This window comes from Hemibagrus wyckioides, linkage group LG01, assembly GCF_019097595.1.
Source record: "Hemibagrus wyckioides isolate EC202008001 linkage group LG01, SWU_Hwy_1.0, whole genome shotgun sequence".
Classification (NCBI taxonomy): Eukaryota; Metazoa; Chordata; class Actinopteri; order Siluriformes; family Bagridae; genus Hemibagrus; species Hemibagrus wyckioides.
Genome location: NC_080710.1, coordinates 7,159,735 through 7,186,437, shown reverse-complemented (window position 1 = coordinate 7,186,437; position 26,703 = coordinate 7,159,735). Strand labels below are relative to the sequence as shown.

The following is a 26,703-nucleotide window of genomic DNA, read 5'->3' as shown; positions in this document are numbered from 1 at the left end:
GTTAGACTGAACAGCAGTAACATTTTATTTAACTTTCTGTTGCTTTATGCAATCACATTCATTTTCATGATGAATTGTTTCTGAAGCATCATTCTAGTCTTTTTTTTTTTCCCTACACTTGTCTTGTCTTGTCTTGTCCAGTTAGATATTTCTACACTCAAACTCTCTTCCCATTACAAAACAGTGGATCAAGAATTATTTACTAAATACGAGTATTGGAGCATGAAGTTGCTGAACCGCAGCGTTTTCTCTCTTCACAGCTTCATCAGCAATATACACATGATCAGCAGAATTTCACATGTGGCTGTAAAATGCCCTGGTGTTTTGTTTAAGGCAATCAGTGCATCAGGGTTTATAGTTCATCTTCGTTTAAGTGTTTTTAATAATCAGCTTTTATTCATATGGAAATTTGTTGTGCATTTTCTTCTTTATTACCAAATTAGGAGTTAGGATTTCTATGATATACTGACCCCTACAGGCTGAATGGATGAGTATCGAGTTTAATGTCAGTAATGAAGTTGAGGAGGCGAGTGTGTGTGTTGTGTATATATTTTAAACCCTGACTATGTGTTAAGACAAAGTTTACACTCAACAGTTCTGAACAAAAAAATTTACTAGTAAAAGCGATTAACACAGAATTTGCACATCTTCAAATTTCTTAGTCAAAGAAAAAGTTAAGATTCTGTACATGACAATCAACAAGACAAGAAAACTAAAGCATTCGATCTGAAGCCATCACACACTGCCACAGTGTGCTAGAGTTGAGGAAAAAACCATTTCAGTCCTCTAAATCGTCTCCTTTACACAAACACTGCCTGAGCTCCTCGTTCCGCAGGCTGCTCGCGCCTGAGAGAAACCCAGGTACACAGTGACGTACAATATGACAAAGAGTAAACAAACACGCTGACATGGTGTGAAGGAGCTCTGTGTCGCCTTCGTTTCATTCGTAGTCGGAAGGAGAGATACAAAAACTGAACCGAAGCCCAAACGTATGCAAACTTGTGTTCTGCAGCATCAATGTTGTATTATGTGCCTGATGAGCATCAGTGTCTGTGGAGGCTTCAGTAGGAGGACGTCCTCAGTCTTCCCCGAGCCGAAAGCCTTGCCCCCAGTTGTGACGTCCACCGCCTCCTCCTGCCGGTTCCTGAGGGTCACGTCTTCTGGTGGGTGGGACGCCGAATCCAGAAACTCCACCGCGTCGATTGGGAAACCACCGATAGCTGTTAAAAAAAATAATAAAAAAAAGACAAGACTTGTTGAATGTACAGACTAGACTGTAGTCAAAACAGATGTTATGTAACAGATGTTGGTTGTGTCTTAAAGCACAAGAGCAGCAGAATGCTCTGTTGTGTACAGTCAGCAGATGTGATGCTGAACAAGTGTGTTGTGATGATCATGTGGTATTGTAAAGGAAACAGCAGCAGAATAAAGTCTGCAGGAGCCTCGGCTGATCCCCTCACTGTGTACATCTGTAGATTTTAATACACAATCGTTTCCTGGTTTGAGGTTTGTATAGCTTTATCACGTTCATAGCATGATTTGTTGAGATCTGATCACCGAGTGAATGTGGAATACTGAATTTGCAGACTGTGCTTACAGGGTCTCAGGAGTGGACAGGAAGGATCTGCCGCCCAGGTCCATGGGATATTTGAACATGAGGAAGAAGTAAAGATGACCCACTAAATTTCCAATCAGCTCGTTCACCACACTGAGGGGAGATTAAGAGAAAACTCAGGTCAATCGCAAGACTTCCATCTCAAAACTGGTCAAGAATAATGCTATGCCTTTAAACCCTGATGTACTGATGCAGTTCTGTTCACAGGGACATGTTTCATTACTTCAAACAACACTAAATACGTCCACTCACATTTGTTAGAGTGATGATGCATAAATTAGTCGAAGAATTTTGCATACACGCCTTATAAACTCTCTAAACTCTGGAAGCCATGTTTATCACTCGGTACAGGGGGATGTGATAATGACCTCGACAAAGGACAAGAACATTGTTGTTGTGACAGCTAATAGCCCCATTAACCCGTTTTCTCATACTTTCTACAAAAGACACCTAAAAGCTGAGACGAGTGGCCTGACCCTGTCCGACACGACGTTAGAAAACACACGCTGAACTGAGATGATAAAATGAGCGGGTTCTTACGAGCCACCGATGATGTAGTTGAATCCCAGGATGACCCAGGGGAGATAACAGGCCTGCGAACGTTAGATCCGAGTGTCAGAGTGCTTTACAGTATTTATATGAAGTGCAAAGTGATAATGAATCCGCAAAATTGAATTTCTACCTTGAATCTTGTACCAAACCAGAAGGACACGATCATGTCTCGGTTCATTTGGGCCCAAACATACAGCACTGACATGATCAACGGGATCATCAGGAGCTGGAGGGAGAGAAAAGGACAATTTTAATACTTCAACCACAGGATTTGTACATTTTAAATAACCTGTATTAAGTGTAAAATGATACATATTTCCACTGCATCATTCTGGTCAGAAATAACACATCAGGGATCTTCCTCCATCTTAACAGACTAGTTTGTATTTAAGGGATTCTCCCTTTCAACACCTGGAAGCTCTCCCACGGTTCAGCTGCTCACCACTTTGCTCTTCACTCTCACTTACTGTTCTGGTGGATTTCCTCCGAAAAGGATGCGATGGATTCAAAAAAGTGTACTGGACATCATGCCACTGGAGTTTGTTCCTTAATAACAAAACATTTCACTTTGGAATCTACCTTTTCCTTCCACCTGAGAGACGCTGAAGGACAGACTGTGGGACTTGGACCTGAGTGAATGTGGATATTACTGGGTGTCTAGCAGTTTTTATTTAATTGCGTATTTATTATTCTATGCCGTTTTATATATCTGGGTATTTTTGTCTACTTTACTACTCTCTCTAATATTATTTTTGGCTTTTTCTTGCAAAAAAAGGTTTTACTTTCAACTGTGGCAGTATGTTTGCTTTTCTCCAACGCCTCTCTCTTCATCCTGTTGTTCTTTCTTCAAATAAAAATGAATAAATTAATTGTTTTTTTTATCCTGGACTGTTCCTCTGACAGATGTGCAGACAGATGAGGCTCTGAAATTCACACAACTGTCTAAAGATCGTGTAAAATGTGTGACACACAGAATCTCACAAATGAGCCTCTTCAAAACAAGATGTTTTTCTACAGTCACTCATCACACACTTCTCGACTTTATTTGTCCAGCAGAACGTCACACCTCGTGTGTGTGTGTGTGATAACACTGTTTAACACAGAGCATAAAATGAAGCACTCCAGCATCAGTCACTCTGAGCTCTCCTGATGATTACTGAAATGAACATAATCACATCGTAAAGGATAAAACAACAGACCACTGACCTGCATGTCCATCATCAGCCCTGTTATCTGGATCATGTAGATAAGGACGATCCAAACCAAACCAGAAGAATCCAACATTTTTTGCAACCACTGAGACACACACTCACTCACATTCGTTCACACACACACACACTCACACACTCACACACGTCACTCTTGCTCACTTTTACACACACACACTCACTCTTGCGCATTCACACAATCTAGTGAAAAGGATACAACAATGCAAATCCAGTTGAAAAGCAGCATGTACACATAGTCTGCTGGTCTTCCATCAAAGGCCCCTGGTGAAGGAGCAGAGTTTACTGAACAGCTCTGTCTTCATGAAGACGTTTTTGTACTCAATAAAGTCATGCAGCTTTCACTTGAATGCATTTAACAGCTTTTTCCTACATTTACAGCATGCTTTAGGAATAATGGACCTGTATGAGCTGAAAAACTAGACATCTTTGTAACAAGCAGCATGTGGTTTATTGTCTAGTCTTGTTCTCAAATCAACATTTATGTATTGCAGCTGATGTCCAAATGCAAATACATATAAAAAAAAAAGCATAACTTATTTCAACCATTTTACTTTTCCCTGTGTGATGAAAAATAAATCACTGAGTGTGTTGTGTGAGTGTATCGTTGTGTCTCCGCTGCTGAAAACTGGATCATTTTAATTTTATTCACTTCCTAAACTGATCTCTGCAAAGAACTGAAGACGAAGCATTTAGTTAAACGTCTCAGAGAGCGGCTCTGACTCTTCAGCAGATCACCATTTCAGACTAACAGAAAAAAATCAAGCAGGCACTTTAACACTGTTCATCAACATTTCTCATTCAGCTCTGTTATTGATGTGTTAGATGGAGGTGGTGCGGTCAGTCGTACCTGTTTCCAGTCTGGAGGAGTACTGATACAGGAAGTAGAGATTGACCATGTACAGAAAACCTGTTCCTGGTCCAACTGGGAAGTAGAATGTTGAAGTTATGGGTCTCCATATCTGCAAAAAACCAACATAAAATCACTAGACATTGTGGCTTTACTCTATACCTCGCATCCAACATCTGTTCGAACTTTTACATCAGAGCAGCCTCAATGGCCCCATGATCCATCAGATGTTTTAACTCACAAATGATTGTGTAACAAGGGGACATCTAGTAAGAGGGTATTTTTTTTATTGGGGAAGTGGTAGTTCAGTGGTGGACCACTGATCAGAAGGTTGTGACCTCGAATTCCAGCACCACCAAGCGGTCACTGCTGCACCCTCGAGCAACGCCCTTAACGCTCAACTGCTAAGAAGTATAAATGAGAAACACAAGTCTCTCTGGATAAGGGTGTCTACCCAATGCCATTAAAATGTAATGTAAATGTATTCTATAGTCACTGTGCCCCTCTGTGTAGTGGCACCAAATGGCCATATTTAAGAGAGTCCTTTTCTAAACACTAACTAGCTGATTTGCTGTTAGCTCACTACAGGTCAGGATAAATAAACACATCGTTTATGATGGCTAGTACAAAGTCTTCTGTCTTCTCCAGTGTTTATTCTACAGTATACTGTATATTCTGGCACGGATTCACGCTAAACTGTTCACAGTTTATAGCGTGATAAAGGCGTAGCTCTAGTTTCTAGTTTCTCTCCACTCTCATTTCCCAGGAATAAAACAGGAAGCAGTTTATCATGATTCATGATATTATTCAGGTTTTGCAGAAGCAAATACATGCTCCATGCGTCCAGTTTAGCAGTTCATCTCTCTGTTAGTCCTGGTATTTAACTCAAACTGATCTGATGACTAACAGAAAGCCCTTACACTGCACCACACAGATAACTGGGCAAAATTCACCTGCTCTGCTCACTCAGATATTTTAGCTCCACTGTAACTCCCTGGCACGAGAAATGGGTCAGGAAAGAACGGGCACCTCCCCCCACCTGCTCCCTGTGTACACGTCAGAGCGCGCGCCCTTCACCTCACGTCAGAGCGCGCGCCCTTCACCTCACGTCAGAGCGCGCGCCCTTCACCTCACGTCAGAGCGCGCGCCCTTCACCTCACGTCAGAGCGCGCGCCCTTCACCTCACGTCAGAGCGCGCGCCCTTCACCTCACGTCAGTGTGCATGCTCTTAGTGTTTAAAATATGCAATAAATCTCTACAAAGAACAAACAGACTCTGCAAAAATTATTTAAAGCAGAGTCAATAAAATCAGAGATGTTCAGAAGTCATTTTTTTTTTGGTTAGAGTCGAGTCTTATTTCAGTCCCCTCCGAAATTATTGGAACAGCAAGACCTATTCTATTGTCTTCGCTGTACACTGAAGACATTCGAGTCGACAGATCATAAACCCAGCTCTCATTTCCTGATATTTACATTGTCCACCATCTATATATTTTTTATATATTAGTTTGTGGAAGTCTACCTCAAGTGTTTGACTCATGCTAAGCAATTAAAAAAGCAACGCCACCAAATATTAAAGCGTCCTCCTGATAGAACGACTGTTAGGTTTGTGGGCCTCTTTGCTTGAACTCTAGATTATAAGCCTTCCTCATGATGCCAGCTCTTCTCTCAGTCCCTTTCCCAGTTCAATCCACCCACAACATGATGATGGTACTCTCATGTTTCACAGATGTGATGGTGATCTTCAGCCTCACTCTTTTTCTCTGATTATTTGAGAACATTCAATAAGGTTAGGTCTTCATCCTGGTCATCAACTACTAACTTTAGTCTGGACTTTCAGTCAGTCTTGGAGTAGGAGCTTCTGAATTGCATGACAGTGTTTCAGACTAACGGTTGTTACATGGAGCCTCAGTCAACATGATGCACTGGACATTTTGACCCACTGGAAATCTGATGTTGAAAATTAATTAAAACATAAATCAGTCTGTGATCAACTGTTTTAAAATGACCTCTGATGTAAAGGCAGTAGATGCTCTAATCGACTTGTGTTGTAACATGAAAAGTGTGGGACAAACCGAGACTAAATATCTTTCACCTTGAAGCCTGTTAAACATCTGAACCACATCATACATTCAGCTGCTAGATCTCTGGCTAGTCAGGTGCATCACTCACTAACCAAACTAACTAATCTTACATAGTGTGATGTTTAAGTTATATCTTTTCTGATATAAATAAATGATATTCACCTCTTTCATATCCATCACACTGAAAACATTCGCATCTGAACCTTAGATTAACGTTATGTTTAAATATATATATACACAGCTATACAGCTCTGGGGTATTCACCTCAGGGTACTGTGTGTGTGTGTCGCTGTTTCTGCTCCAAATTCCTTTGACTGCTAAAAGCTAGAAACAATCCTGTTACAAAAATATTGAGGCAGTTTCCCATAATCTAATAACTCTGATACTGCACTAGAAACTGATCCAGCAAAGACAATGATATTGTTCTGAAAGTCTACATCTGTGTGTGTGTGTGTGTGTGTGTGTGTGTACTGACTGCAGCCTGCAGTGCAGAGAAAAGTGAGTGAGAGAAAATACACTCCACAGGACTGCGTGAGAAGAGAAGGAGGAATGAGGCCGAGAGACAGGAGAGAGAGAGCGAGAGAGAGAAGAGAGAGAAAGGAAAAAGAGCGAGAGAGAGAAGAGAGAGAAAGGAAAGAGTGAGAGAGAGGAGAGATGAGAGAGAGAAAGGAAAGAGAGAGAGAGAGAGAGAGAGAGAAAGACAGGAAAAAGAGAGAGAGACAGGAAAGACAGAGACAGCGAGAGAGAGAGAGAGAGAGAGAGAGAGAGAGAGGAGAAACGAGTCTCACTCAGAAGCACACAGTGAGCTTGTTAAGTTAAGTGCAGTGTGGCTTGGACTCTGGTTCTGTGTGATGAAATATGAAACACTGTTAGTTGTTATTAACACGTGGGTTTGGGGAAAATTCTTACTCTCTTGACTGATTTCCTATTTGCACAGATTTACAGGCCAGATGTTTTATCCAAAGCAATTTAAATTGAGGCAGAATTTAATCTGAGTGAAGAGCAGAGGGTCTTCACTGGCCTTGGTTTTGGACCATCAGCAGGTCAGCAGCAGCACTGGGAATCAGACAGAGCAGTAAAACCATGTACCATGCTGGTGTGAGGAATCACATGGGGATCTGTGCTTCTGTTAACTTATTAAACATATCTACACACATCAAGGTACATTGTGTAGAGTGTGAAATAGCTGTGTAAAATAGTGTGAAATGTAGTGTAAAATGTCATGTGAGATTTTCCTTTTTTGGTCTATTCTGTTTTTTTTTTTATTCATCAGCATGTATCATATTCTGAAAGCATTCAGCTTCATCACACAGACCAACTCCTAAATCTAATGCAAATGATTCTGAATTGAACTTTCAGTTGCATCAGAAAATATCCACACAGCTTTCTCAAATCTGAAATGAAAGAAAATGGCAGAAAAAAGGAATCAAACTGGGCACAGGCCAAAAAATATTAGGGCTGTAGTAAGGCAAGGGGAAGAGGAGGAGGAGGAGGAGGAGGAGGAGGAGGAAAGATGGTGGAGGAAGAGAAAGTGGAAGAAGAGGTGGAAGTGGAGAAGGAAGAAGAGGAGGAAGAGGAAAAGGTGGTAAATGTGGAGAAGGAGAGAGTACAAAAGAGAAGGAGGTGGTGGATGTGGAGAAGGAGGAAGAGGAGGAGATGGTGGATGTGGAGAAGGAGGAAGAGGAGGAGATGGTGGATGTGGAGAAGGAGGAAGAGGTGGTGGAAGTGAGCACTATTCTAATGGAAACTAAATGGATATGAGGTCCAAAATAACATCTGTCCAAGAGAACAAAAGCTGGTATGAAGACCTCAAGTCCTACTGTTTAGTTTTATTATACAATGTAAAAAACATAGACCCCCAAAAATAATAAAATAGGCCCAATTCTCATCACTAAACATTTACTCTAAATAACAGCGTTTTTGGATCAGAGGTAAATGATACAGAGCGTGCAGGTGAGGAGACTCCAGGCCTGTATCCTGTACACTCATCATAATCTCCTGTGAAATTTTACTTCTACTATTTCTATTCTTGGTCTCAGTCTACAAAGACTTTCAACACCATCAAGACCAAAGCATCATTTACATGAAGAGATGCACTCGCAGTATAAAATGCAAATGTCCTCCTCTGCATGTGGAGTTAAACACCACCTAATAAACGTTTAATACATACAACTACAAATACATGTAATGCTCTGATTTAATGCTTTTCTGATTTCCTGCTGTTTGTCTGAATGAAAGGAACCGGGCTTGGATTCGAAATCTTTGTGTATTATAAAAAATGAATAATTCTTTATAACTATGAAAATACACTGTGGAGCCTGGTGGAGGAATGAGGTATGTTCTGTGTACTCATTTCTACAAAACAATAATACCAAAGTGTTATAACTGTTTTTTAATGTTTGTTAATTCACCAGGAATAAGTGGCGTGAGGACTCGGTCCTGGTCTCGTCCCAATCCCACTGACTCTTCACGCAAGACTCCACTGACTCTTCACGCAAGACTCCACTGACTCTTCACGCAAGACTCCACTGACTCTTCACGCAAGACTCCACTGACTCTTCACGCAAGACTCCACTGACTCTTCACGCAAGACTCCACTGACTCTTCACGCAAGACTCCACTGACTCTTCACGCAAGACTCCACTGACTCTTCACGCAAGACTCCACTGACTCTTCACGCAAGACTCCACTGACTCTTCACGCAAGACTCCACTGACTCTTCACGCAAGACTCCACTGACTCGGTCTTGTGTTTATAGACCCAACACTTCTTTAGAGTGCACTTGTAAAGGGAGCAGGGTGCTGTTTGAGATTCTGCCCTGATCGACACTAAACAAACAGCTGTATAAAGATTTGTTCAGGTGTTTGTGTATAAATGAGTTCTGTATAAAGATTTGTTCAGGTGTTTTTGTATAAAGGTGTTCTGTATAAAGATTTGTTCAGGTGTTTGTGTATAAAGGTGTTCTGTATAAAGATTTGTTCAGGTGTTTGTGTATAAATGAGTTCTGTATAAAGATTTGTTCAGGTGTTTGTGTATAAATGAGTTCTGTATAAAGATTTGTTCAGGTGTTTTTGTATAAATGAGTTCTGTATAAAGATTTGTTCAGGTGTTTTTGTATAAAGGTGTTCTGTATAAAGATTTGTTCAGGTGTTTTTGTATAAAGGAGTTCTGTATAAAGATTTGTTCAGGTGTTTTTGTATAAAGGAGTTCTGTATAAAGATTTGTTCAGGTGTTTGTGTATAAAGGTGTTCTGTATAAAGATTTGTTCAGGTGTTTGTGTATAAAGGTGTTCTGTATAAAGATTTGTTCAGGTGTTTGTGTATAAAGGTGTTCTGTATAAAGATTTGTTCAGGTGTTTGTGTATAAAGGAGTTCTGTATAAAGATTTGTTCAGGTGTTTGTGTATAAATGAGTTCTGTATAAAGATTTGTTCAGGTGTTTGTGTATAAAGGAGTTCTGTATAAAGATTTGTTCAGGTGTTTGTGTATAAAGGAGTTCTGTATAAAGATTTGTTCAGGTGTTTGTGTATAAAGGTGTTCTGTATAAAGATTTGTTCAGGTGTTTGTGTTTATTCCCCGCCGGTTTACTTCAGCCTCGTGAGCTTTGGGCGCCATCTTGTGATCCTTCAGTGAAAGGAAACACGGCTGCTGCTCGGTGCTGTGAGCAATCAGACACCATTATAACAATCTTACACTTATTTATATACACTTTAATTTACTGTGTTTTATACCGTTTCTTTAGTTTACTGTCATACAGACTCGTGGCTCCGCATTAAATTAAATAAACTGATATCACAACAGGGTTACTCGCTTTATTAACTAACTTTTAGGGAAAGCTAGACGGGGTATGACTATTGTTCAATAATAACCTAACAATAACAATAAACAATAAACTAAAACTGAGTAATACGGACTCGTGTATAACTCGTGTCAGGCTCCAGACCCCGGATCACTCATTATGGCTGTGTCCTAAACCCTGATAGACACATAGTGCACTAATTATGTCACTAAAAAGTGAGATCTGGACCAGATACACAGAGTCTGTTAACACCATGTAAAGGCACAGAAGGCATTATTTCGCATCCGACAGAACACACTGATATTAGCACTAGCAGTTCACTCATGCCCCACTCCGTGCCCTATGTAGTGTAGAACAGAGCGGTTTGGGATACAGCCGTGATCTCAGGGCTTTTCAGTGGCCGCTTCACTGCAGCCCTGTCAGGAGGCCCGTGGGCCTGATTAAACATTACAGTCATATTTATCTTCTTCACGTGTTTGTTTAAACTCACCTGAAACTTGTGAAAGAACGCTTCCGGCCACAGCACGAGGTGCGCGGGACTGATCAAGCCCAGCTTCCCGATAAGAGGCACAGCGATTGAACTCGCGAACCAGTAACGCGTGATAAACGGGATGCTTTTAAACCAGTCCCCGATATCTGACATCTTTCCATATGCTACAAAGCCCGACAGGTGTACTTAATAACGTCTCCTGATTTGGGTATAAACAGTCCCGGTACCGCCGCAGTGGAGTGTGATCGCAGCGGCTAAATCCCGTTTCGGTATCTTCTATTTTGGTTCAAACGTACTTTTACTCCATTTACAATGACGTGGCTGAGCACCAAACGTTCCTTTTCCCCACCCGTTTTCGGGCATATCGCTCCTCCTGAGCCGGAAGAGTCTCGCGTCAGGCGCTGGAATTCGCTCATAGGTCCAAAGACGCGAGCCTTTAGGCAATAGACCAATTAGAAAGCGGCTCGTGAGTATTGCTCGCTCTTTTAGCCAATCACAGCGTAGGAGGCGACGATTTTCGGAACATGAGTGGGAATAGAAATAACGCGAAGTGAGACGTTCTATTTGTGGTTTTCTGCGTTTGCATGCTAATTTCAAGATAAAAGCCTATGTAATGCAATAGTATTTTTTTTTAGATGAAAGGTTAACACAGCGACCCTGACCAGGATAAAGTGGCTACAGAAGATGAATTAACGAGCGAGTTAAAGAAAATAATATGTGCCTTGTTATTTATTGTTTAGTTGTCTGCCTCGCCATGGGCAGGTGGGAAGTAGTGGCTTAGTACTAACGGCACTGGACTAGTGATCAGAAGGTTATGAGGTCAAATCCATGAACCACCAAGCTGCCACTGCTGGACCCTGAGCAAGGCCATTAACCCTCAACTGCTCAGCTGTATAAAGTATATGTTGCTCTGGAGAAGGATGTCAGTCAAATGTAAGGTGTCAATACTTCTTCTAAGCAATGCTCTTCACACTTTATGGCCAAACGTTTGTGGACACCTGACTATCAAACCTATACATGCTTTTTGAAGATCCAACTCCAGATTTATTCCCGCTTTTCTAAATTCCAGTTTTCTGGTAAAGCTGTACATTAGATTTTGCAGTGTGGATCATTAGTGAGATCAGACACTGATATTGAGTGAGGAGGCCTGGGGTTCAGTCAGTGCCCTCATTCAGTGGGGTTCATTCAGTGCCCTCGTTCAATGGGGTTCATTCAGTGCCCTCGTTCAGTGGGGTTCATTCAGTGCCCTCGTTCAATGGGGTTCATTCAGTGCCCTCGTTCAGTGGGGTTCAGTCAGTGCCCTCGTTCAGTGGGGTTCAGTCAGTGCCCTCGTTCAGTGGGGTTTCAGTCAGTGCCCTCGTTCAGTGGGGTTTCAGTCAGTGCCCTCGTTCAGTGGGGTTTCAGTCAGAGTCAGGGCACTGAACAGGACACCTGAGTTCTTACACTACAACCTTAAAAAACACCATGTCTTCATGAAGCATTTTGTCATGCTGGAACAGGCTTGGGCCTCTCAGGGCCTCGCAGGTGGAAGAGAAATTATAACAGTGTTTGTTTTGTATTTCAAATAAACATGAACCTGATGCTTTTAAAGCACTTTTGGGGTCAGTTGTCACTTCAATAGAAAAAGGGCAAGTTTGTAGAAATTTGATTGTTGTTGTAAATTATCTAAAATATAATCTAGATAAAATATTCATTCATTCATTCATTCATTCATTCATTCATTCATTCATTCATTCATTCCTGCTGTACTAATAATACTAATATCACTGCTACTAGTAGTCGCCATTTAATGCCATTTAATACTAAATAATAGTTTAATAGTTCAAGGTTTTAACAAAAAACTTAAAACATTCTTTTTAATAGTTTAATAAAAAACTTTTTGTATTCCTGGGGCAGGAGTGGGAATGAGGAGGAGTTTTATAAGAGTTTATGAACAGTGTCTTATCTTGTGTTATCACTCTATTCAGCCTTTTCTTTCTCTAAGGTCTTTTGTGTTACAGACATGTATTAAACATGAGAAACAAACACAAAAAAAGCAACTTTGTAGTCATTTGATTGTTGTAAATGATTTAAAATATAATATAGATAATACTAAATAATAGTTTAATCACTTTAATGCTAAATAAAACGTTTTTTAAAGACTTTTATTTTGTCGTCACGTCACCTGCAAAACCGCGGAAGCTGTTCTTGTGGCGCGTTTCTTTGGAGAGGTAGTAAACCGCTAGGAAATTACGTTTAGTAAAGTTTTATGTTTATTTAGAAACATTTCTAAGCATTATTGACATGACCTTACTGCTATTTAAACTGTGTAATAGGATAATCAGTTCACAACCGCTTACTTTAGCGTAGTTGGCTAACGATGCTAAATTGTAAACAGTCCTAATTCAGAGGCTTATTCTCTGTAAGGAACAGTACTGTTACTAGCACTAGTGCTCCACACACAGGACTAACTTTAATAGCATGCTGTTTAGTACAGTAGTGTGATCCTAGACTTAAGTTAATATTCACCTGTCTCTTTTTAATGCTCTTTAATGAAGTTTAGAGAAAGATGTCCCTGAACTCCATCCACACGCAGCTGAGCTCCCTGAAGACCTGTCAGGCTGACATCAGCACCGGGATGGACATCGTATCCGACGTGGCTCTGGACCTGGTCGAAGCCCAAGGTAACTTTAGGCACTAAATAACTGCTGAGTAACAATTTAGGTGCATGATGTTGTAGAGAAATAAGCAGCGTTCTACTGCAGCAGTTTGCCAACACGAACAACTTATTATTTATTAAAGAACAACTTCATATTTTTACCTTTACTTTTTGCAAACACTTATCACTTAAGAGACAGAGCTGCATTTAGTTTTTATTCCCCAACATTGTGCATTATTCCCCCACTGAATATCAGAGACTCTCCCTTACTTGCACTTTTTAACCAACGACTTAATACAAAAGCTTTTTGTATTCCTGGGGCAGGAGTGGGAGTGAGGAGGAGTTTTATAAGAGTTTATGAACAGTGTCTCTTATCTTGTGTTATCACTTTATTCAGCCTTTTCTTTCTCTAAGGTCTTTTGTCTTACAGACATGTATGAAAAATGCGAACCAAACAAACACAGCCCCTCATGTCAAACTGGAAACCATACAGCCAGACATTTTAAAGATTTTCCTGCATCTCCTTCAGAAATTCTACAAAATTTAATAGCTCTTTTATTACTAGACCTGTGGAGATAGTACATTATACATCATACAAGTACGAACACATGGATTAATTGTTACATATTAGAACACCACATTATTATAAACCTGTGATGAGAGAGCTGTGTTTTAGTTGAAAGTTTCTTGTTTAAATGATGTAAACCACTAGGCCAAGTCCCTTTAGGAAGTGGAATAGAATATGTCTAATACGTTTTCAACAGGGACTGCTTCATGCAAGTCTACTGAGCAGATGAGTTTCATAAGCATGATGAAAGATTCTTATATGGATTAGTCGTGAAATGTATTAATGTTGTCTACTCTTGTTTATCTAAGCTACTGATGACAGTCCAGGTCTGAGGAAACTGGAGCAGATGATTCTGGAATGTGCGAAACTGGATAAAGAGATCAGCTGCTTTGTGGACTCAGTCGAGCAGATGATCACTCATGTTAGTGAATTTACCCCTTTACCACTTCATGCTATTGCTTTCTCAACAAGTTGCTTTTCTCACCAAGTTCCCACTTATGGTAGGTGAGAGATGAGCCTCCAGACGCCATGTTCAAGCTGAAAGACTCTGTAAAGGAGCGATTCACTGACCTCATGGCTGCAGTCTCTGATGCTGAAATCGAACAACACTGTAAAGTGGTAGCCTTCAGAGACAGCATCAAGAAATCTCTGCAACAAGGTAATACTCAATATTCATGCAGGTGATGAAACAACTGACTCTTGCTCTGTTGCTTTTTGGTTCAGGGGAGATTTAATCTTGGTCCTCTTCTGTGCTCTTTTCTCCTCTCCTCTGTCCTCTCCTTATTCCAGTCCACTCCTCCCCTTACCTTACTTCTCCCCTCCCCACCCCTCAGCGTCATTGCTGTATAATTAAAGTGACTAAAATCAGTGTGTGAACTGACCAAAAGATGATAAACATCTCTACATTTATTTTGGGTGCTGGCTTGACTCTAACCTGATACATATTCAACATTTTTACAAATCTGTATGCACATTGTATACACATGAAGCAAATCTGTGTGTGTAGTAAACCAGTTGGCAAGTGGCAGTGTGGAGGAGGAGCTGGATGAAGACATTGCTGTAACACAGAGCCAGACGAACTTCACATGCCCTCTTACCCAGGTACATTAACACATCTGTAAAAGCCTAGACGTCTCACCAGCTTTAAGACTGTGCTGTTAACATCGTCTGTATACAAATTGTTGGTCTAAAAATGAACTGAGAGGAATGTGATGTACTGAACAACTGAAGCTGTATATCAGTCACACTGCTTCTGTGTTTTAATAACCAAAACCTGACAAACATCATCTCTCTGTTTTACAGCAGCAGGGCTGTAAAGTCTGGAGTCTTATTTTCAGCTCAGTTATTAGTGTTAAACTGAATAATGAAAATCCCTCAGGGAGCCTCATTAACGGTGTGTGTGTTAAATAAGAACAGGAGGCAAGGTGTCAGGACTAAACTCGCACAAAACCTTATAGTTTCAAACAAACATCATCATGTTATAAATATGATTGTTTATTAGAGCAGAGTCATTTTTTTAAATCAACATTTAAAATCCATTATTTTTACATTGTTTTCTTTTTCATAGAAGAATGGTTTATACTGAACAGAAGATAAGGATTATGTACGTTGTTGTTGACAGGTTGAAATGGTCAATCCAGTGAAAAATAAGAAGTGCCAGCATTACTATGATCAAGAAGCCATTCTGTCCCTCATTAAGACCAAGCAAAACAATAAGAAGAAATGTCGGTAAGCTGCAGTCTCACGCTATACCAAAACACTATGTTTAGTAGAAGATGAAACACACTGCTGCTTTTTAATATTCTGTAGAAATATGTCTAACATTCAGATTTCTTGGACTTGTTTATTCCATCAGCTGTCCCGTGGTCGGCTGCGGAAATACGGACGTCAAGCCACCGGATCTGGAATTAGACCCAGTTATGAGGAGAATGATACAGAACCATAAGAGACAGAGTGGAAAGAGCTGAGCTGGACTCACATGGATAGAATATATCGTTTTGATGGTTCACTCATTGAACAAATGCTAAAATTGTAAATTAAATTCTTTTGGATAAAAAAAACATTTATACATATGTCTTGTACAGCTTTTCTAAAAATAAAACCTCTTCGTTCATGTCTGTGATATTAATCTAGACTTTCAATACAAGACACATGCAGGGATTTTTATTTACCTTGGAATTGAGTAATTTTTTACTCCTTGAAAAACATTTCATATTTTATTTCAAATCTGAACAGCACAGGTTCCACACTCACAAACTTCAGACCAGAGCCTGATTTTAACTGGATATCATGTTCCTGTGATATAATGAATCTATTACAACAGCCATGAGAGTTGTGTTTCCCCCAGCTCACAAAAAGATCAAGTCACTGTGTGAGGAACTGAAGAGTAGTGGAGAGTGACGCACTGCAGCCGGGGTGAAGCACACCTCAGGGGTTTATATCAACACTTGTTTTTGTAAACAATTCAGATAAAATCGTACAGGATGTCTGTGAACTAGCAGGCGCATCTCTGAGCACATGAGTTTTAGGACACGCAGTTTCTCAATTTCCACTGCAGCGACTCATCCAGACTGCTTATCCAGGTCGGATTATTTTCTGTAAAGTTTAAGGAATCAAACCTATAAATATTTTGGGATCAGGATTTATTAGGACAAGAAAATATTCTCCAGTGGAGTTTTTCCTTCAGCAGGTTTATTGTAAACTGGACCGAATCTCTTTAAACACGTTAAAGCCATCCAGTCTGCCAGCAAGGCATTAAACATGACGAATGACCAAAGCAGATTTTAGTTTTTCTTCTTGTTGTTCCAGCTCCTCATAATGATTTACAGTAAGTTAAACCTGTGACTTTAAAAAGGAATTCCTGACTTGACTTTAGTACTGAAAATACTTGTATGATTATGAATAGGAACCCAGCGTATAAATCTGACACAAGGCCGGTCCAAGCTCCGACAGTGTCGTCGAGTCAGAGACAAAGGGACATGGAAACTGTCAAGGTATTACAGTACAGCACAGTGGGACGTGGAGATGAGAGATATCCGACCGGCTCATTCTCTGTTTTATTTTACACCTGAACACTGCTCTTGACAGGGACAGAGAGTTGAAGCTGTTAAGTTTTAATAAAATACAGGGATGTACAGACTAAATCTCATTTTCTTTTTAACAGAAGTCAAAAGGCTGACAGATTATACGCTTCCCTCTCATGTGCGTCTGAAACACAGGTGTCGAGCCGAACAAACTTTAGAAATCATCGGGGGGGGGGACTGCATCACACATGAAAACTGCGTCTCTGTGTAATCTGGAGGCAGCGTTTTACTAGTAAACATGAAACTGTTTTTTCTAAACATTTTAATGTTGTCTGATCATGATCTGTTTCTTTTCACATGAAGTCGATCGGCAATATTACATCACTTTTGCCTGATTTGTTACAGTCCTCGTGCGTCCATGTGAGGTGTTACCGCAGTGCTCGTGGGAGAATCTGAGTCCGTTTGGTTGTTGGTCCATGTCCCCCTGTCTCTCTGCACCAGTCCAAGTCTGCTCGAAATGCAGATCTACGCGATTCCTCGCTCCTGATGCAAGTCTAACCAATAGTAACTCCAAAACCGCATTGAAACTTGTTTTTGCGATGGTTCAGGAAGGCGCCGAGAGCCAGAGACAATGGGAGTGGCAGTAGCTTCTTCTCCAGCGTAGCCCCTACCACCCAGTTACTGTCTATGGAACCTGCGGAAATTTATGTACATTTTTTTTACTACGTATTTCTATATTTACTTGTTCAAATTCAGCAATGTCTAAAATTTCATTATTTATAATAATCTAAAACCCAAAACACTATAGTCCAAACTAAACCCATTCACTTTTGTATTCATTTCTATTGCTACTGTAGAGGATGTAGAGCAGCATCACATTTCCAAGTTACATGTTTAAAAAGTACCTTTAAACAGAAGATTGGCTTTGGGCAGGTCCACCTGATAGCCAAACGTCACACTTGTTTCTTGCATGCGTGTGCTCGCTTCAAACTCCACTCCAACTTGTAACTGCAGAAACAAAACATTTGTGACTTTTAGAGAAAAGGTTTCACTTCATCATGTCAAACCTCTGAAATGACCACGAGAGAACACGGACATTACAGAAGTGCAGAGGATTTCCTGCTGCCATCAAGCCGACTGGCTGATGAACTGACACAGTTTGTGAAAATCAAGCTGATAGAAAATCAAAAGCTACCTGATCGTTGGCTTTGTGGTAGTATGATGCGTGAGCACCGGCTCCTCCAACGGTCAGTGTGGCCACGTAGTTGCTGCCTGAGAGGAAAAACAGGCAACATTGTGGGCATGATGTTAACTCAAAATAAATCACCAACCACCAGGAAGTTGATTCATTTTCTATAACAAAAGTTTTAGCCCCCACTGAAGTTAGTGTCCAAAAGTGTGGTGTTTGTATCTCACCTGTGTATCTGCCCATGAACGAGGTGACCGTGCCCTCCTCTCCAGGTCTCCTGTGGTACACCAGCTCGCCCCCCAAAACCAAGGCAGGCGACAGAGACTGAAGGTAATGAGCCACTAAAATCCCTGAAAGACAGACCAAGAAGATACGGTTACATCCACTTGTCCTTTTCCTTGAAAAGATTCCTAAAACTTACAGCTATTACTTATATTATTCATCTTTCTCCACATAACTAACTCAATAACTCAAAGAAACCTTATTTATTTTAAGTGTTTCTATTTGAACGATGGAATGCACAAAACCTTTTTCACTTTGCTCATTAATTCTGTCCAATTCAGTTTTATTTCTATATCACTTAACAATGGACATTGTCTCAAAACATTTTTAGGATAAAAATTAGAAAGCTGAAAACTTTATATTTAGTCATAATGAGCAAGCCTGAGGCAACAGTCACTTCCTGGTGAGTCGCAGTGGATCTGGGGTTTATACTGGCAACACAAGGGGCAAGGAGGGAGAATTTATGCCAGATGGAACCCAAAACCACACACGCGCACACACACATTTACACTCACACACTCTCTCTCTCTCTCTCTCTCACACACACACACACACTTGTGTGCACACACACACATGGGGCAATTTAGCACAGCCAATCTGCCTACCTGCATGTTTTTGGGAGGAAAGTGGAGAACTCTGAGGAAACCCGTGTGAATATTGGGAGAACATGCACAGAAACTCCACACAGACAGAAACCCGAGCTCAGGATTAAGCCCAGGACCCGGGAGCTGTGAGGCATCAACGCTACACTCTGCACCACCATCAATAATTATTTAATTCATTATCATCAGTCAGTTTAATTCAATGAAACAAAGAGGAAGAATACCGGATCCGAGCAGAAGGTCTGGATTGCCGAGTGTTACAGCAGCAGTGAAGTCGTCTCCGCGGTATTCTGCGTCACACTGCCAGTTTACAAACTTGTGCTGCTGTGTCTGAAACACAAGACAAAGCCTCAGTCCAGAGAGCTGCAGAGTCAGCAGGGGTACAGCAGATCAGAGTCACACTGTGGTCTAAAGTTTCCAAAAACATCTAATAAATCAGTGCACATGCTACTGAACTGCACTCAAAAGTAAAGTGATACAGTGAGTATGTTTAATTCTATTTCTTTGTTAGCACTTTTAACAATGGTCATTGTCTCAACAGCTTTACAGAAATATAGAAACATAATAAAAATGATCAAGTCTAAAGTTAAGTTACTATTTATCCCCAACCTATGTGGATTGTGTATATGAATAAACGCACAGATTAGTCATAAAGTCTTTCAGTTTATAGCTGATTACTTGAGGTTTACTCACACACTATCTGCATAACATTTATTACATGTTATTATGGTCTTTTAGTGAAGAACTTCAGAGTCAGCCTCCACCCCTGACCCAGTACTTTATGATACAGTTTTAATTCAGTCAGTTAGACGTGAAGACGGCAGAGCGTTTCACTTATCTGTGGCTGCTTGTGGGTTTTTTACACTGAGATCTGTGTCTGGTAATCTGATAGTATGTGGTATCAGAAGAGCCAGGGGAAGAAAAAGGTTTGCTGTTGAAATGGTGGGAGAAAATCTGATACCACATACTATCAGATTTTCTCGCACCATTTCAACAGCAAACCTTTTTCTTCCCCTGGCTCTTCAGATTGCAGCTAAATGTAATTTTCTGTGGATTTAAAGTTGCTCTAGGACTTGTTTATCCTGTAATCCTTTTTTATTCATTAGTTATATTTGTGATCCATGCTTAGGGTCCAAATGTGCACACATCAAGCCTTATGATAAGGAGGGGAATAATATCTATCAACGTACAAATCTTTCACAACTCTTAACCTGTGAGTACAAACACTTAGAAACGTGAAAATCTCAATGACAAAAATCATAATTGTCGATTATCACAATTTACATTAAATGGTGTTTTGAATAGCTTTATATTATTGTTTGAAGCAACTGCATGCCATATTTTATAACATATAAATATTTTTTATCTTGGTGACTTTTCTATTCTATTTATTTGAGGGTGGAATCATCAGAGAGTATCTCAGAGACTCTGAGAGTCGCCCCTCACAACCTAACATGCAATAACAGCCCTTAAGAACGCAGAATAATGTAAGTAGATTTTTTTTCTGTAATCGCAGCTTTGAACGATTACGTAATCGTGGCATCAGTAACCATAATCACGATTAGAAAATCAATTAATTGTGCAGCCCTAGTGTGTGTGTGTGTGTGTGTGTGTGTGTGTGTGTGTGTGTGTGCATCCCTCCAGTGTGCATCTCTTACCTGCAGGACCACTTTGGAGCGTATGTGTGAGGTCAGCAGGTGGATAAACTGCGCATTGAGACTGCCCGTGTTATCCATGTCTCCAACCATAACGGGAAATGACTGTACAACATAAAGAATGGCAAACATAAACTTAACTTTGCACAAGACTTCACAGTCTCTGCTTTATTAAGAAATCTAGATATAACATTGAGGCAGTTTAAATCATAACTTGATTGTGCACAGAACTGTTTGTTTCCTCAAGTGTAACTTAAAATAATCGGCTGTGATGTAGAACAGAAGTGAAATAAATGTCTGTAGAAGGTTTACTTCAATCAATTGTATCACACCACCAGTACTCTGTTACACACTGGGATGAAGAATAGGTTTCTCACAGTTAACTACAGTGAGAAAGCTCACCTCAGAAGGTCCGGTCTGTTTGCTCCCAACGTAGGTGGCTGCAAACCTGTAGCCGGATTCTCCCATGGTGCTCAGTGTAACTGTGTGGCTCACCTGTAGCAATAAAAAGCAAACGTCTTCAGGTTTCTTCCTTTTCTTAGGCATTGTAGGAAATGACCCATCACAGATCGCCTTACTGTCACTATTGTTATTATTTTGTATGATTATCATCGCAATGTTATACTGTTACTGAAGGTAAAGTGAAGTAGGGAAGAAAACTGTCATTATAACACAGCATTTCTGATCAGCATGGGCTTTGCTGATAAAATTAAAACCCCCAGTCACTTCTCTCATCCTGTTCACCAGCCAGACATCACATAAAGGATTGGAAAACACGACTGACTGAGAAAGACGCTTAGAAATGTCCTGTGCGTATCACTAACATTTACAGCTGTCTTAAACCAACCAGAAGAAACACACACACCATACTGTCTTCATACGCATGTCTAAAAACATAACACACTCCAACTGCTTCCTAGTGTTGTGGCACACACTACTCTTTCCTGGACTCAACCACCTGCTGCACACAAAGGATGCGATCTGGCTGTAAGAAGAAGTCATTTCATTAGAAATTAATTTGTTTTTGTGGATAATAGACAAGGTTTCCAGAATCAGGAATATGAGGGGGAACTGAGCACAGTACTACACACTGCAGCTCATACACTATAACTAAAACACACAGACACCTCACATTTAAACACCTGACTGACTGGAAAAAAAAGTCGCTACCAAGAATCCTCATAATAATGCCTTCAGATGAATGAGAGGTGAACAACTCCTAGGTGAAATACTTCAAGCTAGATATTAAAAGTCACCTAAAATACTCACTTCTTCTACAGTCTGTATTAATGAGCATAAGCAGCTTATTAAATTGAGAAAAATTATGTTCGCTGTGACTTAGTTTAATTAACTGGGGTTTTAGACAAGCATCACACCGAGGACCAGCTAATGACGTTATTATTTCCACACTCTGGTAAAAGTAACAGCAGGATCTATGAAGCAGGATGTACAATTTACTGGTGAAGTTTGCTCACTCCTAAGTCTAGTTGTGTAGACTAGCTAAGCTGAGAAACCTATTACACCTATTATTATAAAACCTATAACATTGGATAAGTTTACAACACAGTATTATGAAAATACTGTTTAAAGATCTATTACAATAAGGAAATTCTCACAGCACATATTATAACCCAAGAGATGAAATGAAGTCTGACCTGGAAGTGATTACTTAAACCCTTGTTGACCACCAGTCGCACACCCTCCATCTGCATCGGGAAAACCTCTGAAGGTCAGAACAAGGACAGAGTGAGAAAGGCGCAGTGTTCACTCAGCACTCAACAGAGTCAAAGTTAGACTTAATGTTTTGAACAGTACCTCAAGCACTTATGTAGATTAAAACCAAAAACTGCTCACAAGAATCAATCAACATCCTCAGTACCTTTGCATTTCCGATGGCACTCCTCAAACGTGCCCGGGTTGGGAAGAGAAGGCTTGGTCTCTGTGCCAGCCTGGGCGCCGGTGCCCAGAGACGAGGGCATGCTGGGCATGGTGAAGCCGGGAGGCACGGTCAGGCCTGGACCCCCCTGACTGCTACCACTGCCTGAAGCAGGGGGGTTTGGTGAAGTGGCAGCCAACACACTGCCCATGCTGAGAGACACAAGAAACAGTTATTCAGGTTAATGAAGTTATAAATAATACACCACTTTAAATAGACTTCTGCAACTATTAGAAACTGTAGTCTGAGAGCTCATCATCACAGTACGTTATGTACCAGTTACAATAAATTATAAATGTCCAACTAATTAAATGCAGCATCAAATAATCATTATGAATATTTATAAACTAGTTCTAAATGTTTTAAGAGATGTAATTGAGTCTGATGCTTTTATTTTTTGCATCATGTGCCTGATAACAATCACAAATACACAAAAAAGTGCCAAAGGACAGAAGTGAGAAACTCATTTTTCACACAGTTTCAGTCTACTATGGCCTGACTACTTCAGTGCATCTGCCCCCTATACAAGTACACTATATTAAATCTAAAACACTAGTCTTCTGCACCCTATGTAGTGTGCTATGTTTTAAATGGTGTTCATTTGGAGGTTGGCCCTTGACCTAGGTCAGATCTGCTGCTAGTTAAAGTATCAAAGCCATGCTACCAAACTAGCAAAGGATAAAAACAACACGCAGCTATCAGCTTTTTACCAACAAGCTCATTTTAATCAACACGGAATCCAGGAGAAAATCTGGGCTGATAATGAAGTACACAGAAAAGCACGGGACACGGTTTACTGGCAGGACAGCAGGTGAGCTAAGTTGCTAACGTTAGGTAGCCAACATGCTAACACTTGGTAACCTGTAGTCATGGAGGAAAACTATAGTCCCGCCTTAAGCCCCCCTGACCTCACCTAAAATAATAATATTTACATAAATGACCCGCGACCTGTCCGAAAACTAATTTATTTAACTACTTCTCCTGGCCTCGTGTTCTACTCACGTTGTGCAATGCAGTCCAGTTACACGGCTATGAAGCACCGGTAGGATGCATGGGACAACCTACAAGACCAACGTCTTTGTCCCGCCCACTTCGTCCATCTCTGCAGGGGATTGGGTACAACATGCTATACCTGCAAGATGATTGGTTGATGGTTAATGTAACTGTAAGGGGATTGGTTCCCTGTTGAATTTCCTTCAGTGGTAATAGGTGAAATCAGGAAGCGACGTAACGCTCATCCATTCAGCACGCCTCCACTTCAAGGGTATTCTGCGGTTATTCCCTCTCATTAACCCTGCTGGAAACAAACAAACAAACATTCATTTAGGAAAGCTTAAGATGTTTTTAACAGATACAGAGTATCTGAAATGAAACGTTTCTAAACACAGACTGCTGAAAATGCTGCAGTGCAATTATACTAAAGCTTTCCTTTCTCTTTATTACTGAACACTGCTTTCATTCATGTTTAAGAAGGGACTCTAAAGCACACAGGACTCTGACGGTTCAGCAGTAAACCACCAGATTTACTGAAGGGAAAGTGAGAATTAGTGAAGCATGCAGAGTAATAAACAACAGTAATAAAAAAAAGCATGGGCAGTTGAAGACTTGTAATATAAGAAGAAAGAGAGAGAGAGAGAGAGAAAGATTAATCTTCACATAACTACACTACCAGTCAAAAGTTTGGACACACCTTTTAATTCAATGTTTTTTGTTTAGGGATTTATTTTCTACATTCTAGAACAATACTGGAGATTTCAAAACTATGAAATAACACACATGTACTTAAGTAATCCATATGTAATGACAACAAAAAACAGTCAGTTGTTATTTTAAGACACGAAGGTCAGGTGTTCTGGAATAGTTCTTGCAAGAACAGTATTGTCAAGTGCATTTGCAAAACCCATCAAGCACCATGATGAAACTGGCTCACATGAAGACCATCCCAGGAAAGCAAGACCAAAACTGACCTCTGCTGCAGAGCAGAAGTTCATTTAGAGTTACCAGCCTCAAAAATCACCAATTAACAGCACCTCAGATTACAGCCGTTATGAAGGCTTTACAGAGCATCAGTAGCAGACATATCTCAATATCAACTGTTCAAAGGACATTATTGTGGATTTCGGCCGCCTTCAGCATTGTTTTACAATGTAGAAAGAAATAAACGTCAGGAAAGACCATGGAATTAGAAGATGTGTCCAAACTTTTGACTGGTAGTGTACGTCTATAAAAATATAGAATAAGGCAGTACTGATGATTTAAGAAAGAAAGAGTATTTAAGTGAGTAAGCTGTCTGAAGAAGGCCAAACTATTCATAAAAGATACATCTGTCTATTATAACAGATTGAAACTCAATTTAAAAAAATAACAATTCATTAAAAAAGATAATGATCAAAATCTAAGTGACACTGCATCTAGGAAAAGTAGTCAGTTGACAAAGTGTTCAGTTCGTCTGACTATGCACCAAATCAATGTTCAGGAAAAATAAAATACATTTCTAAGTATCTCAAAGCTCTAATACTTACAATAACAAACAGGACATCACAAGATGTGTTATACCTAAAGCATAAAGACATTACGTTTATTTTGAATTATTTGGTTCTAACTGGAATTGTGTAATATTAGTGCTAATAGTGTAATAATAGTGCTGGGAGTTTGTCTTCTGCTTGAAAGATTATCATCATGAATTAAATGTTTGGTTGAAATTAATTCCGTTTGGTTGTGATTAATAAACTATTCTGCTTCAGAGAAAGATCAAGCTGTGTGTAAAACTTAATATTTTTCTTTCCTAGATGATTTTTCAACTGAGCACAGATTAATAATGTCTGTTTGAGGTCAGGTGTATTTGTAGGTTGATTGGTTTTGTAATAAATCTCATATTCGAAAGTATGAAGTCTAAGTATAAATTGCTCTCTTTCAGTTGAGTTAACCACAAGAGGTCAGTAGCTGTATGCTTGTCAAAAACTAAATAGTTTAACATGTCATTTTGTCTAGCTCTAAGGAAGTGTTTGACCTTTTTGTAATCTTGCATTTTTAAGCAGGATAAAGTTAAATATTAAAGATAAATCAGATGCAAATTAACATGAACTCTGCAGTATTTAACAGTAAGCTGTACAGAGATATAAACACTTCTTCTCTAACATTAAAACAACATGCTTGTCTTCTTCACATAGTGCATCCTGGTGCCATCTCATCTCCAGGTAAGCGATGCACAAGCCCTCGGCCATCCATAAGAAAACATGATTTATCCATGGTCCAGTTTAGATGTTTGACCATCTATAATTGAGCTCTACATGGTCCAATTCTGATGTATGACAGTTAAAGGTGCCTTTAGAGGTGTACAGGGTCAGCATGGGCACTCTGACCGCTCTGCAGCTACACAGCCTCATACACGCAAACATTCAAGTGCTATGAGATCTGACGGCTTCCTATCAGAGCCAGCATGAACTTATTCAGCAATTTGTACTACAGTAGCTCTTCTGTGGGATCAGACCAGACTAGCAAGACTTGTTTCCCAAGTGCATCATTCAGCCTTCCTTTTTAAATAATACAATTGTCATTCCTTGGACCACTTTTGGTAGGTACGAACCTACTGCATACTGGGAACTCTCCACAAGACCTGCTGTTTTGGAGATGCTCTGACTCAGTCATCCAGCCATCACCGTATGATGGCATTTTGATGGCATGGTGTAGGTTCACTTGTTCATGGTGTTAGGATGACAATATCTCCATCCACAGGTCACAAAGGGGCACTGAATGGTTTGATGGGGATGAAAATGATGTAAATAATATGCTATGGCCTTCACTCTCAGGTCTCAAGATCTCATGCCAGATAAACACTTCTTGGAGATTTTGGAGGAAAGTGTAAGACAGAACCCTCCAACACCATCATGAGAAACAAATTGAATGCTCTCTCTAGTACACTTACAGAGATATGTACAATCTATTCCAAGATGCATTGAAGCTGGTGACTCAGAATAAAAATGTTACATTAGACTGGACTATTTACAGTACTGGAAAATACCCTGCTGCATTAGCCGTGTCCTCTGGGACAGAGAACAATATTGCCAGTAAATAGATGGAAAAATGCAGTTATTTTTGTCTCTGAGAAAACACATCTCCAGCAGGGGGCAGCATTGTCATTTACTAACTAAGGAGACCAAGGGGACCATTTCTTTTGGACCACTGAATTAATAATAA

At 40.1% G+C, this 26,703-nt stretch overlaps 3 protein-coding genes across 5 annotated transcripts; 1 reads left to right on the top strand and 2 right to left on the bottom strand.

Annotated features, from left to right (window-relative positions):
* Positions 1-595: 595 nt before the first annotated feature.
* Positions 596-10,971, bottom strand: derl1 (derlin 1). The gene is made up of 8 exons (XM_058385121.1): positions 10,614-10,971; positions 4,244-4,355; positions 3,593-3,657; positions 3,374-3,400; positions 2,298-2,393; positions 2,156-2,208; positions 1,598-1,708; positions 596-1,220 (listed from the first exon to the last, which is right to left on the bottom strand). The coding sequence occupies exons 1-8, from the start codon at positions 10,764-10,766 to the stop codon at positions 1,079-1,081; spliced, it is 759 nt and encodes a 252-aa protein (XP_058241104.1). The 5' UTR covers positions 10,767-10,971; the 3' UTR covers positions 596-1,078.
* A 1,733-nt stretch (positions 10,972-12,704) lies between these two features.
* On the top strand, positions 12,705-15,928 carry nsmce2 (NSE2 (MMS21) homolog, SMC5-SMC6 complex SUMO ligase). Of its 2 annotated transcripts, none has more exons than XM_058397622.1 (7): positions 12,705-12,823; positions 13,151-13,276; positions 14,128-14,240; positions 14,324-14,477; positions 14,826-14,920; positions 15,441-15,547; positions 15,675-15,928. In XM_058397622.1, the coding sequence occupies exons 2-7, from the start codon at positions 13,162-13,164 to the stop codon at positions 15,784-15,786; spliced, it is 696 nt and encodes a 231-aa protein (XP_058253605.1). In that variant the 5' UTR covers positions 12,705-12,823; positions 13,151-13,161; the 3' UTR covers positions 15,787-15,928. The 2 variants fall into 2 exon arrangements, with proteins under 2 accessions (XP_058253605.1, XP_058253613.1); XM_058397630.1 differs by lacking the exon at positions 12,705-12,823 and adding an exon at positions 12,831-13,014.
* On the bottom strand, positions 15,541-23,593 carry tomm40 (translocase of outer mitochondrial membrane 40 homolog (yeast)). 2 transcript variants are annotated; one of them, XM_058397612.1, is made up of 10 exons: positions 23,509-23,593; positions 22,450-22,658; positions 22,226-22,293; positions 20,973-21,065; positions 20,574-20,675; positions 19,140-19,245; positions 18,259-18,381; positions 18,038-18,114; positions 17,748-17,850; positions 15,541-15,720 (listed from the first exon to the last, which is right to left on the bottom strand). In XM_058397612.1, the coding sequence occupies exons 2-10, from the start codon at positions 22,655-22,657 to the stop codon at positions 15,707-15,709; spliced, it is 894 nt and encodes a 297-aa protein (XP_058253595.1). In that variant the 5' UTR covers position 22,658; positions 23,509-23,593; the 3' UTR covers positions 15,541-15,706. The 2 variants fall into 2 exon arrangements, with proteins under 2 accessions (XP_058253595.1, XP_058253586.1); XM_058397603.1 differs by lacking the exon at positions 15,541-15,720 and adding an exon at positions 17,081-17,536.
* Positions 23,594-26,703: the final 3,110 nt, after the last annotated feature.

Excerpts from the sequence above, each read along its gene's own strand:
- tomm40 (XM_058397603.1), bottom strand. The coding sequence starts at position 22,657 with ATGGGCAGTGTGTTGGCTGCCACTTCACCAAACCCCCCTGCTTCAGGC. Across the intron at positions 22,294-22,449 it reads GTGCCATCGGAAATGCAAAG|AGGTTTTCCCGATGCAGATG; the intron begins GTACTGAGGATG and ends TCTGACCTTCAG. Across the intron at positions 18,115-18,258 it reads GTTCATGGGCAGATACACAG|GCAGCAACTACGTGGCCACA; the intron begins GTGAGATACAAA and ends TTTTCCTCTCAG.
- nsmce2 (XM_058397622.1), top strand. The coding sequence starts at position 13,162 with ATGTCCCTGAACTCCATCCACACGCAGCTGAGCTCCCTGAAGACCTGT. Across the intron at positions 14,921-15,440 it reads TCACATGCCCTCTTACCCAG|GTTGAAATGGTCAATCCAGT; the intron begins GTACATTAACAC and ends TGTTGTTGACAG. Across the intron at positions 15,548-15,674 it reads AACAATAAGAAGAAATGTCG|CTGTCCCGTGGTCGGCTGCG; the intron begins GTAAGCTGCAGT and ends TTATTCCATCAG.
- derl1 (XM_058385121.1), bottom strand. The coding sequence starts at position 10,766 with ATGTCAGATATCGGGGACTGGTTTAAAAGCATCCCGTTTATCACGCGT. Across the intron at positions 2,394-3,373 it reads GGCTGATGATGGACATGCAG|CTCCTGATGATCCCGTTGAT; the intron begins GTCAGTGGTCTG and ends CTCTCCCTCCAG. Across the intron at positions 2,209-2,297 it reads GGTTTGGTACAAGATTCAAG|GCCTGTTATCTCCCCTGGGT; the intron begins GTAGAAATTCAA and ends TAACGTTCGCAG.